This window comes from Culex pipiens, chromosome 2, assembly GCF_016801865.2.
Source record: "Culex pipiens pallens isolate TS chromosome 2, TS_CPP_V2, whole genome shotgun sequence".
NCBI lineage: Eukaryota > Metazoa > Arthropoda > Insecta > Diptera > Culicidae > Culex > Culex pipiens.
Genome location: NC_068938.1, coordinates 72,820,722 through 72,839,222, shown reverse-complemented (window position 1 = coordinate 72,839,222; position 18,501 = coordinate 72,820,722). Strand labels below are relative to the sequence as shown.

The 18,501-nt window shown below is 41.1% G+C and overlaps 2 protein-coding genes across 3 annotated transcripts; one reads left to right on the top strand and one right to left on the bottom strand.

The window, feature by feature from the left end:
- Positions 1-7,504: 7,504 nt before the first annotated feature.
- Positions 7,505-8,371, top strand: LOC120422759 (uncharacterized protein C1orf50 homolog). Its single transcript, XM_039586309.2, has one exon. The coding sequence runs from the start codon at positions 7,709-7,711 to the stop codon at positions 8,303-8,305; it is 597 nt and encodes a 198-aa protein (XP_039442243.1). The 5' UTR covers positions 7,505-7,708; the 3' UTR covers positions 8,306-8,371.
- Positions 8,372-14,255: 5,884 nt separating this feature from the next.
- LOC120422971 (protein hook) lies at positions 14,256-18,398 on the bottom strand. Of its 2 annotated transcripts, none has more exons than XM_039586567.2 (4): positions 17,335-18,397; positions 15,413-15,973; positions 15,007-15,349; positions 14,256-14,861 (listed from the first exon to the last, which is right to left on the bottom strand). In XM_039586567.2, exons 1-4 carry the CDS (start codon positions 18,196-18,198, stop codon positions 14,560-14,562), a joined length of 2,070 nt encoding a protein of 689 aa, XP_039442501.1. In that variant the 5' UTR covers positions 18,199-18,397; the 3' UTR covers positions 14,256-14,559. The 2 variants fall into 2 exon arrangements, with proteins under 2 accessions (XP_039442501.1, XP_039442510.1); XM_039586576.2 differs by having other exon boundaries at positions 14,722-14,861; positions 14,993-15,349; positions 17,335-18,398.
- Positions 18,399-18,501: the final 103 nt, after the last annotated feature.

The following is an 18,501-nucleotide window of genomic DNA, read 5'->3' as shown; positions in this document are numbered from 1 at the left end:
TTCCCTGCGCATGAGATGATGCTGCCGGATTTTTTTGCCTGCTCCGTGACCATCCGGAAGGAGTTTTCTGCGCTAGAGGAAGGATGCTGTCCGAGTATTCAGAAAACTGGGAAAACCATTCTCATGAGCAATCCTTCAGTAGCCGGTTCCGTGGCCAGTAAACCCGGAATCCAGGCCATTTTTCACGATACATACCGGATTTTCTATTGCCGCAATCCACCCCTTCATAATTTTTGCGCGGATTGGTCACTTCGACCGACAAAAGACGAAAAAAAACACATAAACAACATTTGAACATAAAAACTGAACCTGCTTTGTTTTGAACTTTGACAGTTCCAAGTTTTAGTTGCGTTGCTAGCGCGTTGCTAGATTTGGTAACTTGCTCCCAACCGACGCGTTACGTTTTAGTTTAGCAACCCATTTAGCAACGACCGGTGTGGGAGCAAAGTTACTAACACGCGTTACAAAACCCTAAAACCGGCCTAATACTCACGCTGGTAAGGTTGCTCTAAGGCTAGTAAGGAGATCGGAAGGAAAGGGGTCAAGAAACAGCTTTACGAACAGCAGAACAAAGGAGAGGGAGAGTTTTCTTGGGACTTTTCTTCACCCTCTCTGGCTTGCTTTCGCTGCCGCTGCTGCTCATTTGAAATTTTTCTTGACCGATTCCTTCCGAAGTGCATACGCTATAAGAAAAACATTGCAGAAAAAAGCAAAAACTGCTCGAATGGAAGTGCTCCATTATTTTAAGTTTAAAGTTTAAAGTTTAAAGTTTAAAGTTTAAAGTTTAAAGTTTAAAGTTTAAAGTTTAAAGTTTAAAGTTTAAAGTTTAAAGTTTAAAGTTTAAAGTTTAAAGTTTAAAGTTTAAAGTTTAAAGTTTAAAGTTTAAAGTTTAAAGTTTAAAGTTTAAAGTTTAAAGTTTAAAGTTTAAAGTTTAGGGAGATCGCAGTAAGCCGGGCGTGCGGGCAGACGTGTTTTTTCTGCTGTCGTTTTTTTTTTCTCTACGATCAGTTTTTAGAAAAAAGTTTTCAGAAGTATTTGAATCAACGCGGATTTTTGGATTAATCCAGTGGTTTCGGCAGTCGCGACGGTGGTTCCTGTGGATTTATAAGAAGCTCGATTTTGGATCCTGGAAGAAGCACTGGCACGATGAACGCCATGAAGGCCACGATGGGTTATGTACCGGATTTGTCCGCACTACTAACCGGTGCTCGAGATTGCTTCAAGGGTGCGCGTTGCAAGCTGCTGCTCGTGGCCGAAGATCCGGACGGTGGACCCGCGACCAGACGCTGAACAAGGAACAAGCCCAAGGTTGGTTTCGTGGCGCACATGATTTCGACGACCATCGTCATCGTGGAAGAGTTTTTCGCCCATCTGGATGTGACGGAGAATATAAAAATACGGAAACGGTTGCCAGCTGCCTGGAGTTGAAGAATCCCCCCCCCCCGTCTCTAAATATTATTATCTGCCAACTTTACACTAACACAACACACCACAACTGATTCGGAGCGTTTGGTACGGTATGTCCACGCATCCTTCCTCCCCTGATGATTCTGTGAAATGTGATCCGTTCACAGAATCTGTCTCTGCGGTTAATGCAACGCAGTAGGCCTGGCCGCTTTAATTTTTGCTCTACATTTTCGGGGTAACTCGTATCTACTGTAATCATTAATATTGACAAGAAAGGACTTGAGGCGTAATCTTACCACAAGTTCTTCCAGGATGCTTTCTTCGGACTGGCTGCGCTTGTGTTCGATTAGATTAGATAAAGTTTAAAGTTTAAAGTTTAAAGTTTAAAGTTTAAAGTTTAAAGTTTAAAGTTTAAAGTTTAAAGTTTAAAGTTTAAAGTTTAAAGTTTAAAGTTTAAAGTTTAAAGTTTAAAGTTTAAAGTTTAAAGTTTAAAGTTTAAAGTTTAAAGTTTAAAGTTTAAAGTTTAAAGTTTAAAGTTTAAAGTTTAAAGTTTAAAGTTTAAAGTTTAAAGTTTAAAGTTTAAAGTTTAAAGTTTAAAGTTTAAAGTTTAAAGTTTAAAGTTTAAAGTTTAAAGTTTAAAGTTTAAAGTTTAAAGTTTTTAGTTTTTAGTTTTTAGTTTTTAGTTTTTAGTTTTTAGTTTTTAGTTTTTAGTTTTTAGTTTTTAGTTTTTAATTTTTAATTTTTAGTTTTTAGTTTTTAATTTTTAATTTTTAGTTTTTAGTTTTTAGTTTTTAGTTTTTAGTTTTTAGTTTTTAGTTTTTAATTTTTAATTTTTAGTTTTTAGTTTTTAATTTTTAATTTTTAGTTTTTAGTTTTTAGTTTTTAGTTTTTACCCCTGTGGAGTGACCGTAAATTACTTTTCTCGGGCAGACGACCAACCAAAGCTGAATTTCCCCTGCAGGCGCCCTTAGCTCGAAAATCGTGGCTGTGGTTTCCTACGGGCTTGTCGACGTTCTCGCATACACCAGGTGGTCAGTGACCAGGTGCTGTCCGACATTCCGGATGATCACGTGCTTCGGTAACTAATATTGATAAATATAATTGAAAGAAAATAATCCCTCAGGGTAATCAACGATCGGAGAAATCTACCGTAATCTTGTCGGAATTCTGACCACCCTTGGCATCACAGGCCCAAACGAGTGCCTGTCTGCTATGGTATCCAAAATCTAATGGGCACATGATTGGCCAAATTAACTGTCACTTCTGCCACAGCGAGACATCGATCATCGATGATGACCATCATCAATACTTCGCCAAAGTCACCTGTATCACGACCGTTTATCTTCACACTACTCCGTACCACCCTCAATCAAATGGGGATTTCGATACCTACAAGGACCTTTCAATCTTGTTGAAACCAACAATCACGCTGAAGAACGTGTGCTGTCTATCGTTCGCAACGACGGGTCAGGAGAATCTTCACGTTAGTGCCTATGACAATCATCGATCCGGGAAAGTGGACGCATAGCAAGTACATACTTATCGCCCGAAGGAAGTTTTTCCTTGGAAATGTACGTTTCGTCCTCCAAGACCAAAGTCAACACTGCAATAGAAAGAACATGGGCGCATCAAGGCCGGGAGCAACGTTGGCCCAGGCGAGTGGCTAATTTCCAAGATGTTCGGGAAGAAATAACTGTATTGGATGTGTATCAGAATTAAAACTAAAGTGGGAGAGGAGAGGGAGGGTTAGGGACGGGGGGAAGAGGGAAAGGAAATGTTTAATCGACTTAATCGACGCCCTTTTACGTTAGTGCTGATCTCTTGACGCGACTCGGTCGGCCATTGCCGAAAGCGAGTTGAACGATCTACTTGATCTACTTCCAGACACAGATGTGTCGCAGACTGATCAATACGCGGGTGTGAACTTTTCCTGTTCCAGCTTGAACACCTGGATCTTCAGGTGATCTTTCAAAAAGTCGTCTATCTTGAGGCCAAGCATGTAATTAGGACTCGTCCAACACTCCGCGATACCCAGGAACAGAGATTCTCCTCCTTCGTAGGTAAGCAGCCCACGGGCCACCTTGAAACTTCAAGTCAGACCTCAGCATCGAGGCGCGACCGTGGATAACACCGAAGAGGTAGTTTTCCGGAAGCAGCTTTATAGATTCCAGAAAAGAGTTCCTCCAAAAAAACAATGGCAGGAACCTGTCTAGCAAAGAAAAGCCTACAATTGAATTTCTCGTTTCTTTTAATACGGGCTGGACTGAAAGCTGTATTACCATTTAGCTGATTGCTGTTTGGAAAAGATCGCCTCAGTTCCGTCACGTTATCTAGGGACACTCAAAAATGAATTGGGTCCTAAAATGAAGCTTAGATTACTGATATTATCATTTACAGCGATAAAGCTTATTTTTCTGAGTACAATGACCCTTTGTACGACCACAAAAAGTTTAAAATGGATTTTTAAATCAATTTTGAAAAATTAACCTCGCGGTCCTTCTTGACAGAAAAGCTCCTACTTGACTGCTCGTTCCAAGGGGAGCTTAGTTGATCCATCGAAAAAATGTTGTCTTGTCTAAAAAAAAATTTGCATTAAAATGAAAAAAAGTGATCAGAAATTGTATTTAATCGTGTTTTTTACCGTTGTATATAAAAATTGACATAGGGCTTTAGTACCCAATTCTGTAAAATAAACCTATTCTAAACAAATCGAACTTATGAAGATTTAATATCAAATACCTGCCATCCTGCCCAAATCCGGAAGCGAAAACTGTCCAAAAAAGCCCGGCCCTTACCGAAAAGAAAGCCCAACAAGATCTTGATCCGTATCGACCGAGGGCGTGACAAAGGCCTTAATATATTAATTTTTGCTATTTAATACATTAAGGAATTAAATTCCTCATGTCATTTGACATTTGACAGCGCCACACCTGCTTTGAAAACATTGGTTTGCTTTATGTCTCTTTCGCGCGCTCGGCTGTCAAGTTTGTTTTGGTTTCGCGCTTGGTCACGGTGGATAAAAAAGAAGCGGAGGAAATTCTGGAGCAGGACGATGCAAAAGTGCCATAGGCGGAGAAGTTGCAGCCGGCGGATTTTGATTACATTGGCCAGCAGCAAATCAAAAAGCTGGTAAAGTGCGGTTTCATCGATGACGAGATCCTGGGACGCGCCTTGCGTCGGACACTAGCAAGATTTCTTTGCAGCTGGTGGTGGCTTGTGACAGCGATGCCTTCAACAAGTCGACACCGGAGGAAATGAAATTCTGTTGTCCACTCACGCTCGGATGCTGGAGTGATTAATCCGGCAAATGGTTCAACTAGCTGGCCACTTTAACGCTCGCAGGTTCAAGATCAGGGGTCAAGGAAGAGCAACCAGGAGGAATTGGACCATTATAATTATGAGACCATCAGGGTTGGTTACTCGAAGTGGCCTTCACTTACGTTAGGCGGTGACTTTTTTGTAGATTTTATTGAAAATAGACAAATAAAATAACTCAACTCTGTTGTTTCATTTATTTCAACAAGAATCGCATCAATTGTGGAACCGACGACGGTCGTCGGTGGAACCGTGTTGAGTTGGTAATTTCCTGAAGTGTCTGGAATAAATATGCCAAGTTGCCGATCGCTAAGGACTTTGACGAGGACGTGAACAAATACACAACTTTCCGTTCCCGGGAAGAGTCCTCATCACCGTCAACCGGCGATTGCTTTTCCACCGGGATCATGGTAGTACCGGTGATGGAAGTCGTCACGGGACTAACGGAGGTCAAAGACTCAGCGGTGATAAGGGTGGCAACGGTAGGGACAGCTTCGATATCGTCCCTAGTACGTCCTGGTCACTGCCCGGAATGGCTCTGCGGCTTCCGGCTGAGCCAGCTTCGATATCGTTCCTAGTACGTCCTGGTCACTGCCCGGAATGGCTCTGCGCAACTTTTCCGGTTTGCCTGTGCCACGCTGGCACTTATCTGTTCAAGCTGCTCTTCGAGGACGCAATTTTTTGACCAAACACAACAACAAACACGCGCGGTGTCAAACTGTCAAATCAATGTAGTTTAAGGAGAGGTGGTGTTGTTTTGACCGTAAAAAATCGTTAATGTATTTAATTCCTGCCGTTAATTAATTAAATAATTTAATTTCTTACTATTGTCGCGCCCCTCGGTATCGACCGTAAAAATTAAAATAAATGACAACACTAAAATAATCACAGATTGCTATGATCTGTCAAAATAGTTAAAACCGTTATAACCTCTCGTGCCCGTGCGAACGGGTTGGTTTTAACTTGGTTTTAACTTAAAACCATTTCGTTAAAACCGGCTATAACTCGCCCGTGCGAACGAGGTATCCAGGTTTTTAACAACATGGACGAATACCGAAGGTAACGCTTGTAACGGTACGGGGGTTCTGTCAAATCAATTTTGTAACGCACGCTCACGTCACGTCATTCTTGAACTCTTGTCAAACATTTTCGGCGTCACACATTTTTGCTTCCGCACCATCTGCGCACAACAAAACATTTTCTGCTGCTGCCCGGAATATTTTCGAGACAAAGTAGCGTTTCTCTCCGAAAGCCGCTGGCCAGGAGCAACCCGAGACAGATCCGCTAGCCGGAACCAAGTTCGTGTGACCATAGTGCCAGAAATAAACCCGAGAGGCTCGTAAAAAATCCTCTGCTTCCTGCTAACCGCCAGCCGGAACCGTGTCCGTGGTTAAGAAAAACATCCGAGGCAACATTCACTAAACAGAACCTGTTTGTTTTGGGTAGCAGCTGCCGGTAGAAACGGTGTTGTCCCGGGTGTTTTTCTTAGCCACGGATACGGTTCTGGTTAACAGTTCTGTCGCGAGTTTCTTTCTGGCGTTCTAAATCGTGTATTTTTCTGGATCTCGGGTTTCCGGCCAGTAGGTTCTTTCTGTGGTGTTTTCTGGAGATTTTTGTCACTCTTCAGCGAGCGCTACTTTGTTCCCTGCAGCAGCCATCCGGCAGAAACGTTTAGTCTCGGATGCTCTTTGGTGTTACGGACACTGATCTTGTTCTGTGCCGGAAGAAAACATCTCGTAAAAGTACGGTTCCTCTCCCCGCATAAAATTAAGTGCAGCATAACCTTAAACTCGAGATGGTGTGTTCCTTACGGAATGGGAACAGCTTTTGGAAGATGGACCAGGAAATGCGAATACAAATCCCAAGGGTTCCGCTAGATGGGATCAAGATAGTTAGCGGGTTCAGTGGAACAGTGGAAAAATGTTTGAGGAAATTTGTTTTTATTTCGCTTCTTCGCCATGTCGGTGAAAATATTTGACATTAACGGGCGGCCCACCGGGTGTTTTCTAGCTGCAGACCGCTCTTTCGATCAACCAGGGTGTGGGTTGGTAGACCCCCAACCCACCGGCGAATAGAATGTGCAACGAAGTGGGAAAAATCTCGAGGAAACACCACATCAAGAACCTACTGGCCGAAAACCCAAGAACCAGAAAAATAAACGAGTTAGGCCGCCAGAAAGAAACTCGCGATAGAAGTATTAGCCGGAACTTTGTCCGTGGCTAAGAAAAACACCCGGGACAACACCGTTTCTACCGGCAGCTGCTAGTGAATGTTGCCCCGGATGTTCTCTTAGCCATGGACACGGTTCTGGCTGACGGTTAACAGGAAGCAGAGGATTTTCACGAGCTTCTCGGGTTTATTTCTGGCACTATGGTCACACGAACTTGGTTCCGGCCAGCGGATCTGTCTCGGGTTGCTCCTGGCCAGCGGCTTTCGGAGAGAAACGCTACTTTGTCTCGAAAATATTCCGGGCAGCAGCAGAAAATGTTTTGTTGTGTGCGGATGGTGCGGAAGCAAAAATGTGTGACGCCATATTGGTGAAAATTTTTGACAGGAGTTCAAGAATGACGTGACGTGAGCGTGCGTTATAAAAATGATTTGACAGTACCCCCGTACCGTTACAAGCGATACCTTCGGTATTCGTCCATATTGTTAAAAACCTGGATAAAAAAAACTCCAGAAATCAACTGTTCTCACAAACTACTCGAATCGAGCAGCTCTTCCCGTCATATTCGGACGACCCCTTCTGGTAGAATAAAACAGCCGTGAAGTTTGACAGTTCTCTCAGTAAACAAAAAAAAAGTTTGTTGCTGTTTGACCCGCGTTCTGTCCCAAAATTTTTGATTCCTTCCGTTTTTGGTCCGTATTTCGCAATAAGTTTCGTGATCGTGCGTAATAAGTTATTTTGCTTCTCGCGCTGATAACAAAGTTCATCTCCCGGGTGGATGATAGTGACGACCTGTACTTGAGAGTGCGCGCGCGGATAATGAAAAGAATGTCTTCTTCGGCGACGCCAGAAGAGTATCAGGACGCGATGGCCAAGGTCACGCTGGTGGAGCGCAACCCGTGCCCGAACGGAACTCAGATCGTGTCGATGTACCGGAGTGGCCGTCGCGAGGCCGAGGACATTGTGCAGTTGGCGAAGGACATTCAATCGGCGGACATTCAGGTGGAGAACAATGCCTGCGCGAAGCTGTTGGTGATCGCCGAGCAGGTTAAATTCCTTCAGGAGCAGGCTCGGAAGATTCTGGAAGAGACGCAAGCGGCCCAGGAGCTGCACCACGCGGCGTGCAACTTTAAGAAGATCCCGGGCCACATCTACCACCTGTACCGGCGGGACAGCGGCCAGACGTACTTCAGTATGCTCTCGCCGGAGGAGTGGGGCAGCAATTCGACGACACAAATTTATGTCGGCAGTTATAGGCTGGAGCACGACCTTACCTGGACGCCCATTGAACGATTACAGCAGGTAAGCGACAGTTTGCAGTGGGCCCGCCAGCTGCTGGAAAGTTCCGCCTCGAAGCGGGCCAATCTGCTTTCGTTGGACAAGGTTAGCGCCGCCGACGAGAAGATGGAGAGCTAGATGGTAGTAATTGCTAGCATAATGTACTATAATAAATCAAACTACATATTTTGCACTACTCAATGCGAGGCGGACGGCTTTTATAGAACTTAAACGAAAATCCTTTTCAGTTCAGAGTGTTTGAAAATTCGGCCATTGAGCAATTCTCTACGAAATCGGTATTTTTTCTTCAATTTTAATTTTTGTATTTTTTAATCCGGCTGAAACTTTTCTGGTGCCTTCGGTATGCCCAAAGAAGCCATTTTGCATCATTAGTTTGTCCATATAATTTTCCATACAAATTTAGCAGATGTCCATACAAAAATGATGCATGAAAATTAAAAAAAAATCTGTATCCTTTGAAGGAATTTTATGATCGATTTGGTGTCTTCGGCAAAGTTGCAGGTATGGATACGGACTAAAACGAAAAAAAAAAAATGATACAGAGTAAAACATTTTTTGGTGATTTTTATATAACTTTAGCAATGTTTTAAGCTCGAATTTGTATCTGGGCAATCTGTTGCTGTATTTTCATTACGTATTGTAGAAAGAAACGATTTTTATTTGGTCGTTTTGAGGTTTCTAGCTTGGATTTCGGGGTTATTTCAAAGAAAGCTAAAAGTCTGGTAAATTTGTTGGAAACTTTTTATTTGAGGTCATATGTAAATTAGAGTCTCTTGAGGCACATTCATAAGAAATTGGATATGAACTTGTACCCATCGATTTCCATCGACTTTTCCGAAGAAAAGTCCTATGAAATCGAGAAAAAACCGTAAAAAAAATTTCGCCGGACCCCGCAAAATGTTGGGAAAGAGCCCTTCTTTCATGGTGCCAAATAGTTATCAGACTTGCCGAATTTTTTATCTTAATGTTCTCGAAAAAATACATCGTGCCCACACAAGGTTTGAGCCTAGTAAAAAAAATACAAAAAATAAAAATAGTACTGCCCATAATTGAAAATTCGGCTATTATGCCAAATCAAGTATTCCGAGAAAAACGCGTTTTAGTGTTTGACACAAAATCTCCGTCAAGGAAATTTCCCATAAGAGTGGCATATTAGCCGTTTGGTTTTTCGCATCGGCAGCCAAGTCTAGACACTATTTCAGTAAAATTCAAGTTCCAGAAGATGCGTTGGAACGTCCTCTACCACCTGGTGCTAATATCTCGTTTTTGCCAAAAGTGGATATTAGCCGTTTTTTCAATGGTGGGCAGAGTACAAATCTCTAAAAAATTATCGCTTTTAAAAATATTATCGATTACTAAGCATTCAACTGTTCCAGTATTTTTACAACAATATCTGAGTTAGCTGACCAAAACATGTGTTTTTTTTAGCTATGTTACTGAAATGCCAAAGAGTTTTTTTTCTTTTTTCAAATCGATATGAAAAATTTGACTGGAGGCGCCCCTATGACTACCAGATTTTTATAAAAATTATGAAAATTTAACTGGACGAGCCCCTAAGACTTAATTTTTTTCAATACGAATATGCGATATAAAAATTTGACTGGAAGCGCCCCTAAAACTTATTTTTTTTTTCAATGCGAAAATATGCAATATAAAAATTTGATTGAAGGCGCCCCTACGACTTAAAAAAATCATGCAAATTCTCGATATGAAAAATTGAATGGAGGCGCCCTAATGACTAAAACATTTTTATGAAAATTATTAAAATTTAACTGTAGGCGCCCCTAAGACTTAATTTTTTTCAATACGAACATGCAATATAAAAATTTGGCTGAAGGCGTCCCAACGTCTTAAAAAAATAATGCAAATTCTCGATATAAAAAATTTGACTGGAGGCGCCATAATGACTAAAACATTTTTATGAAAATTATGAAAATTTAACTGGACGCGCCCCTAAGACTTAATTTTTTCAATACGAAAATGCAATATAAAAATTTGACTGGAGGCGCCCCTACGACTTGAAAAAATCATGCAAATTCTCGATATGAAAAATTAAATGGAGGCGCCCCTATGACTTTAAAAAAATCATACAAATTTTGTTATGAAAATTTGACTGGAGGCGCTCTCATGACTTAAAAAAATCATGCAAATTCTAGATATGAAAAATTTTACTGGAGGCGCCCCTATGACTACCAGATTTTTATGAAAATTTGACTGGAGGCGCCCAAATGACTAAAAAATTTTTTATAAAAATTTAACTGGACGCGCCCCTAAGACTTAAAAAAATCATGCAAATTCTTGATATGAAAAATTGAATGGAGGCGCCCCTACGACTTTAAAAAAATCATACAAATTTTGTTATGAAAATTTGACTGGAGGCGCCCTTATAACTTAAAAAAAACATGCAAATTCTCGATACAAAAAAATTGACTGGAGGCGCCCCTATGACTACCAGATTTTTATAAAAATTATGAAAATTTAACTGGACTCGCCCCTAAGACTTATTTTTTTTTCAATACGAATACTGCCGTTCTACGCATAATTGTCCCATGTTCAAAAAAGTGCAATTGAGAAAAACGCTGTTGAAATTTTTCGACCGATTTCTGTGTTTCTACGCATAATTGTCCCGTGGGTTCCTATCCGTCCTATGTGTCCCTAATCGCCCCAGTTAGTAGTTTATCACTCTTATTTATGATCCTCTTGCTATACAATAGGTAAACAAGTCATAATGCTTAGTAAAACTAATGATTCTATGAGAGAAAATACTTCGTGGGACAATTATGCATAGAAGTGTAACGATGGGACAAACAGACTTGGTGTTGTTTTTGATGAGTTTCTGAACAAAGTACTAGATTTTATGTGTTTTTCTAAAAGTATACGACAAACTAAACTTAAAAATGTCAAAAAGTCAAAATCGTCCAAAAATGACATGGGACAATTATGCGTAGAACGGCAGAATATGCAATATAAAAATTTGGCTGGAAGCGTCCCTACGTCTTAAAAAAAATCATGCAAATTCTCGATATGAAAAATTTAACTGGAGGCGCCCTTATGACTTAAAAAAATCATGCAGATTCATGATATGAAAAAAATGACTGGAGGCGCCCCTATGACTAAAACATTTTCATGAAAATTATGAAAAATTAACTGGACGCGCCCCAAAGACTTATTTTTTTTCAATATGAATATGCAATAAAAAAAATTTACTGGAGGCGCCCCTACGAATTAAAAAAATCATGCAAATTCTCGATATGGAAAATGGAATGGGAGCGCCCCAATGACGTAAACATTTTTATGTAAATTATCAATATGTAAGTTTTACTGGAGGCGCCCTTATGAGTGGGGAAAAAATTGGTAAAAATATTGAATAAAAAAGTTGAATAATCGGTGCCCAAAGCAGCTTAAAAATGATAAAAATATTTTAAAAATAAGATTTTACTGGAAACGCTATTATGACAAAATTAAAACATTCAACAAAAAAAAAGTTTGACTATCGACGCCCCTCTAGCAACATAAAGACTGTTTATTAAGAGCCAAACAAAGTTTGGCGTACGGTAACATAAAAAAATAAAAATTCTGTTTAGCGTTCTAGCTACAACAATTTTTTGCGCCGGTTGGCAAACTTTGTTTGACTAATTTTGAACAGTCTTTATAGCTTGAGGAGCGCCGATAGTCAAATAATTTTATTTTGTTTTTATTTTAACAAAACGCCGCTGGTAAAATCCTATTTTCAAAATATCTTTGATCTTTTTTTATGTTGCTCTACTTTTTTAATTTTTTTATTTTGTCATGAGGGCACCTCTAGTGAAATTTTATTTTCAAAAAGTAGTCAAATTGTTTTATTTAACATTTTTATTTCATCACAAGGCGCAACTTTTTATCATTTTTATGTTGCTTAAGCTAACTTTTTTTTGATTTTTTTTACGTGTTGTGAAACTTTCTGTGAAATCTGATTTTCAAAATATTTTCATCATTTCTATGGTGCTTTTCAGGCGTTGATAGTTTTTTTGTAATATGTTAATTATTTTATCATTTTTTAAATTTTGTTTATGAGAGAGGTGCCTTTTCGGAACATTTTCTGGAGTAAATCGAATTATATCTTTGTTTCCTGTAGCAACTTTGTTACTTTTTTCGATTTTCTAGGACGTTTCTTAGAAAAAGTCAAGGAATCGATAGAAATATATTCAAAATTATCTTTTTTCATTTTTTATACTCAAAAGTCTGTTACAAATGTTTGACCCAAAAATGAAGTTTCTTATCTAATTTTTCAGATTTTCAGAAAATTCCGTCCAAAGGTACAAAATTTCATACGTTTACATACCCATTCCAGCCCTCAAAATTGTAAAGAGACTTGTATGGAAAAACAAAAGAATGCAAAGAAAAGTTGATTGAAAATCGGACCAGTAGTTTCCGAGTTATGATCAGTTGAACACTTTCAGTTTATCCAGCTACAATCCAACCCCACCTCTAGACGGGGATCGATCTAATAATTCGCCAAAAATCAATTTTTAACCAATTTTCGACCTTTAAAAAGCATTGGAAAGAAGAACTCTTAAAATTTGGAAAAATTTTAGGGTTGAACGTGTGACTTGTTTTATGTGACTTTACCAATGTTTTAAAAAATTGTTGTTTTTCTTGGCTGTGTTTTTCACTAATATTTTCTGTACTTTTTTTCTATTGTCTCAAACTATACATCTAAGCATTTTTTAACAATTTAAATGATAATAGTTTGTTCTAGAGTAAAAAAAAATAAAAAACATTCAAAAAATAATGAAAAGTTAGCTGTAAAAAACATGACAAATTAGGTGCTAGAATAGGTCAAATACTACCAAAAACAAATATCAACTAAACAAGATAAATGCAAATATAAAAAATAAAAATGAAACAAAAACAACATAAAAAAAGAGGAGTAAAGTTTTTCGTAGAACAAAAGTTGCTCATAATGACAAGGTAAAAATTAAAAAAATCGAAATAATTTGGGCAGCAAAGGGTTAACACTTAAAAAAATTAAGTTCATCGATTTGATTTCTTTGAGATTGTGTATCTCAGAAACAAATTGCTCGATTTGAAAGTTTCAGGGAGACAATTGTACAAAATTTTCTTGGCTCCTCAAAAATATGTTTTAGGGGTACTTTAAATTCCAGAAGTATTATTTCAAAATAAAAAGAAACCAAAATAAATTGAAAATGCAGTCCTAAAATTAGCTTTAAATGAAAACGGTACATTTTGTTAACAAAATTACTTCAATCATTTTTATCCACTTTTTCGTTTTTTTTTCTTCAAAAAAATCATATCTCCTGAACCAGATTTTGCACCATTACTAAAGCTCCGAAGATGTCTTTTTTAGTCCGCTGAAACATTAAAAATCGGATTTTTTGCTTTACCCAAGACACCAAATCAATCAGAAAATCCCTTGTCAAGATATAGAAATTCATTCATTTGCATATAAATTTAATATGACCAGCCCCCAGAATTGTATGGACATTTGTATAGAAAAACGAATGATGCAAAATTGCTTCTTTTGACATAGGAAATGCATGGTGAGTGGCAAAGTTTCATCCAAATCAAAAAAATGAAAAGTTAAAAATCATGAAAAAAATTGCGAAATCGTAGAGAACTACTCTTAATATTAAAAAAAGAACACTTATGAAAACTTTTTTTGAGCAATTACTGCTACACTTCTTCACTAAAACCCCGTTTTACGCTCCACAAGTGAAGGGCCCATCCCTCTTCCGATTTAGGGACCATCCATAAACCACGTGGACACTTTTTTGGTAATCTCGAACCCCCCCCCCCCCCCTCGTGGACAATTGCCCATACAAAAAAACTTTTTTGTATGATGGACCGTGGACAATCGCCATACCCCCCCCCCCCTCTTAATTGTACACGTGGTTTATGGATGGCCCCTTACGCCAAAACTCTCATTTGCGCAAAAATCTCAATTTCGCTCAAACTCCGAATTAACGCGTTTAAAGATTGACTGTTAGCGCCCTTTCGCAATCTAAACAAGCACCCCATGCGCCCCTTTCAAAAATCCTGTGCACGGCCCTGCCTAAAAATAAAACAGTTTTAAGTTTTTTTGCAGCTTGAACACTTTATTTTCAAAATATAATAAGGGAATAGTCATAAATTATCACTATAAAGTAGTCAGTGTATATAAATAATAAATAAAACTAATCGTGCAATGATTTTAGCAAAACGATCCATCTTCTAACACAGTACCGTCGATAGAAGCTATTTTGTCGATTTTTTTTTTTGTTAGTTTTCGTCAATACAAGCAAACATAAATCCAGTTTTCCAGTTTAGCCATTTCGAGTTTGTCGTCTCCTTTAAGGCACCACCTGTGAATGCCTTCGGCGTCCTAACGTCATCTACTTCTTGGCGTAGCTCATGTTCATCGGCTTGCGTGGCGCCGGCTGCCGCTGCCTAGAGAGGAAGCTCTGGCCGGGTCCGCTTAGCAGGGCGAGCCTCGAATCGACCGCCTCCCGCTGGCAGGTCATCCCGAGCCGGTAGAAGGCCGTCGCGATCAGCTGCTCCTCCTGGACGCCCATCGGGGCCCGGGCGGACGAGGAGGAGGCGGAGGCCGCGGTCAGGGTGGACGCGTCACCGCCGCCCGTCGTCGACGAGCCTTCCGAGCCGTCCTGCTGGGGCGGCTTCTCCAGGAGGAGGGCTTCTGCGGAAAAGGTACTGCGGTTATTGTTTGAAGTCGTGGTTGAGGTTTTCAAGCATGCGATTAGTCGTTTCAAAACAGAGCGTTTGTTAGCAATTTGGGTGTTGGAAGAAAAGGTGACAAAGTATACAAACCTAGAGGATCTTACCATTGACGGCCCGCGGATCAAGCGTCTTGATGACCTCCTTCGCCTTTTCTACGCACTTTTTGTACCGCGTGTCGGCTGCCAGCAGGTCCTGCTCCTTGGCCACCAGGGCCGACTCAAGATTCGCGATCTTGGCCTGCAGCTGGCCCATCTGCGACTGAGCCTCGTCAATCTGCGACGATCGCTGCTCGTTCAGCTCGAGGGCCTGCTTCAGCTGAATGTCCATGTCGCTCTTGGAGCTGATTTCGTCGCTGTGGTTCTGGCTCAGCAGCATGATCCGCTGGTTGGCCGATTTCAGCTGATCTCGCAGCTTGTCGTTACGCTGGTTAGCGTCGTCCAGAAGTTGCTGAAACAAGAAAAAAACCCAAATTACCAACCTTAAATCAAGAGTCAAACCCCACCAACTCACCGACAGCGCCGTCTGGCCGCCCTGGCCCTCGCGCAGTGCCTTGTTCTCCCGCTCCAGCCGCTCGATCCGCTCGCGCACGTCGTTCGAGTGCAGCTCCTTGGACATGGTGTTCCGCCCACTCTCCGAGTCCTCCGCTGCCTGGCCACACTTGAGCTCGTCGCACGCCTCGCGCAGTGCGTCCCGCTCACTCAGAAGGTTTTCCTTCTCGCGCTGGACCGCCGACAGCTTGGCCTGCAGCTGATTGTGCTCGAACTCGGTCTTCATCGTTTTGCCCATCTCGGAGTCGAGCTTCGCGTGCAGATCTTGAATTTCCTTCTTGTACAGCTCGACCTGGCCCTTTAGGCCGGCGTATTTTTTCGCTTCCTCCTCGAAGTCTGAGTTTTGCTTGAGATATTCGGCGCTGCGCTCCTCCAGCATCTTGATCTGCTTCTTCAGGTCGTTGTAGTCTTCCAGCTTCTTCTTGTACGTCTGCAGCTGGGTTTCGCATATCTTGAGCTTGTCGTTGGCTTCCTTGAGGATGTCGATTTCGTCCTTGAGCTGGGCAATTTCGGCCGTTGCCGACTGGAATAAATATTTGTTTATACGTTGAAAACATTACAATATCAAGTTTTATAGGGATAACTCTAAGCGGTGGTGTCTGAACAATGCTCGATGATCTGGATATTCCTTGAAGTTGACTAAAACCAAGTACACCAACCAGTAGAGCAGATTTTTGTGAACATTTATGTTTAATTGGCATTTAACAAAAGTTATTCTTATTACTTATACAAGCATTTTACGAAAATATTTTCAAAGTCTATTCTCGTCTCACGAGAATGCCCTGCTGCTCGCGCAATTTCTATTATCGGCCTACATTTGTTTGAAACAATTAGTTAGGATTAACCTAACAAAACGTAGCGTTTCCAGAGGAACTCTGGAGTTTTTTTTTTTAAGGGTCCAATAAACCAAATTTCCAGTTTTTGCTTTTTGGGTGTTTTTGAAACAGCCTCGAGTCAGGGGTATTAAAAAACACCCAAAAAGCACACTGAAAATTTGGTTTATAGGACCTTTTCAAAAAAAAAAAAAAACTCCAGAACTCTCCTTCGCTTCTCGCTCGGTTTTCGCCAGCCTTCGACGGAAATAGGTAAAACGTCAAGTGTCTCATGGCGTTTGTTTTTTTTAATGAATTACAGGTTTCGGGATTATTTTTCACGTGAAAAGCTACAGCATGTACTAGAAAATTTATTGAAGCTAGTTCGAAGCAATTTTATATCTTAAGGTTTTGGCGACTTTCCGTTTGAGCTCTCAACTGTTTAATTTTTGAGCCAAATCGATTAAGGTTAAGAGGTCGCCTCTTAATAGTTGAAGTTTGTATAGTAAAAATTTGCAAAAATGTATGAGGAAAAACATCGTTTCAGTCCAAGTGTGAGATTCTTGTAGGAAAATCAATTCCCTCAGCTTTGTCGAAGGGTGCTAGTAGATCCGAGTTGGTCTGTTTTTTAAGTGGTCTAAACGTCGAATTTTCTGGAAACCCTATTCTATAGACTGTGAGACTCAAGGTGAGACTAGATTTTTCAAGGACGTATTAGACTATGACAAACGAACAAAAAAACTCGCACTTTTGAACGTTTGGCAGATTACAAGTTTGCGAGTTTGACAAACTGTCACAAAAAGTGCGAGTTTGTTTGTTCGTTTGCCATAGTCTAATAGCTCCTTAACACTGTTTAAAATAGTACAGGATTCATCGACCTGAAATGTTTTAATCGAATCACTGTTGCTTGCATTATGTAGCATGGATTAATAAGTGAAAACGATTACCTAATTAAGTGCGTTGCTCAATTTTCTCCACACTGCATAAAACCCAAGTACCGTAAAAAGTCGATTTGACCTGCCCGCCAAGGGCCTTCCCATAACAAAGAAACAAAAAACTTCACCATACTCACGTGCAACTCGTCAATTTTGACCTGCAGATCGGAGATTTCCTTCTCCTGCATGGCCGACTTCATCTTCAGGTCATCGCGCGCCGTTTCCGCCTGCAGCAGTTCGTCCTTCAGCCCGTCCACCACCTTGCGCAGGTCGTTGTACCGACTCGAGCCCAGCTGGATTGGCCCCAGCGACGTTCCGTCGTCCCCAATCAGGTTCGGGTGCTCGTACCTCTCTATGATAACCTGCAGCTTGCTGATTTCCTGCTGCAGAACCGACTTTTCCTCAATCAAAATCAGCATCTTTTTGTTCGTTTCGTGGCACTTCTGGGCCAAGCTGTCGCGGTCTTCCTGCAGCGTTTTCACGTCCAAGCTGGGCGCGTTGATGGAGTTCCGCGACGGTGACGCACCCTGCCACACGTACTCGATGTCCTGCAGCGCGGCCATAATGTTCCGCTGGAGGGACTCTTCCAGCTCCATGATTTGCGTGATGTACTTTTGCTTCTCGAGACAATTGACGGCGCAACCCAGTATCAGCTGAAGCAACCGGCCGAGTTCAAATCCGTCGCACTTTTCCGCAATCTTCATCGCATCCGGGCGCAGCTCCTCCGCAAGGTTCAGACTCAAAATGTCCTGATAGTACACGTAGACGCCCTCGATGATCTTCTTCAGGTTGCTCACCTTCAGCCGCCAGTTGTGGCCAACGTCGCTCTTGATCTTGCTCAGCCAGCTGTCGCTGAACATTTCCGGCGCAATCTGGTTCAGGGCCTGGGCCAGCGCCACTCCGTCACTCAGGTCTTTCTCGTTGTCGTGGGGCGCGGACAGCTGCAGCACCCGGAGCCATCGTATCAGCGATTCGTAGATTTCCATCTTGTCACTTTCCATTACGCGAAACGAAACGGAATAACGGAACTACGGACAGACACGCACAAAACACGGAATTTTGACTGAAGACGGACGGGCGACGGACGGCGAGGAACGCGAAAAGAAAATACGCCAATTTTTTTTTATCTGTTTTTCTTTACGAGGAAGAAAAAGCTAAAGCTAGCGTGATGCACCACGAAAAACACTCATTCACCAACCAACCAGCTCTGTTTACAACTTTGTTGACGGGGGGATCTGACGTTTGCGTGTCGTGCGACATCCTGAAATGTTGCGCTCAGTAAAAGACATGTAGCATGAGCCGAA

Excerpts from the sequence above, each read along its gene's own strand:
- LOC120422759 (XM_039586309.2), top strand. The coding sequence starts at position 7,709 with ATGAAAAGAATGTCTTCTTCGGCGACGCCAGAAGAGTATCAGGACGCG.
- LOC120422971 (XM_039586567.2), bottom strand. The coding sequence starts at position 18,198 with ATGGAAAGTGACAAGATGGAAATCTACGAATCGCTGATACGATGGCTC. Across the intron at positions 15,974-17,334 it reads TCAAAATTGACGAGTTGCAC|TCGGCAACGGCCGAAATTGC; the intron begins GTGAGTATGGTG and ends TATTTATTCCAG. Across the intron at positions 15,350-15,412 it reads GCGGCCAGACGGCGCTGTCG|CAACTTCTGGACGACGCTAA; the intron begins GTGAGTTGGTGG and ends TTCTTGTTTCAG.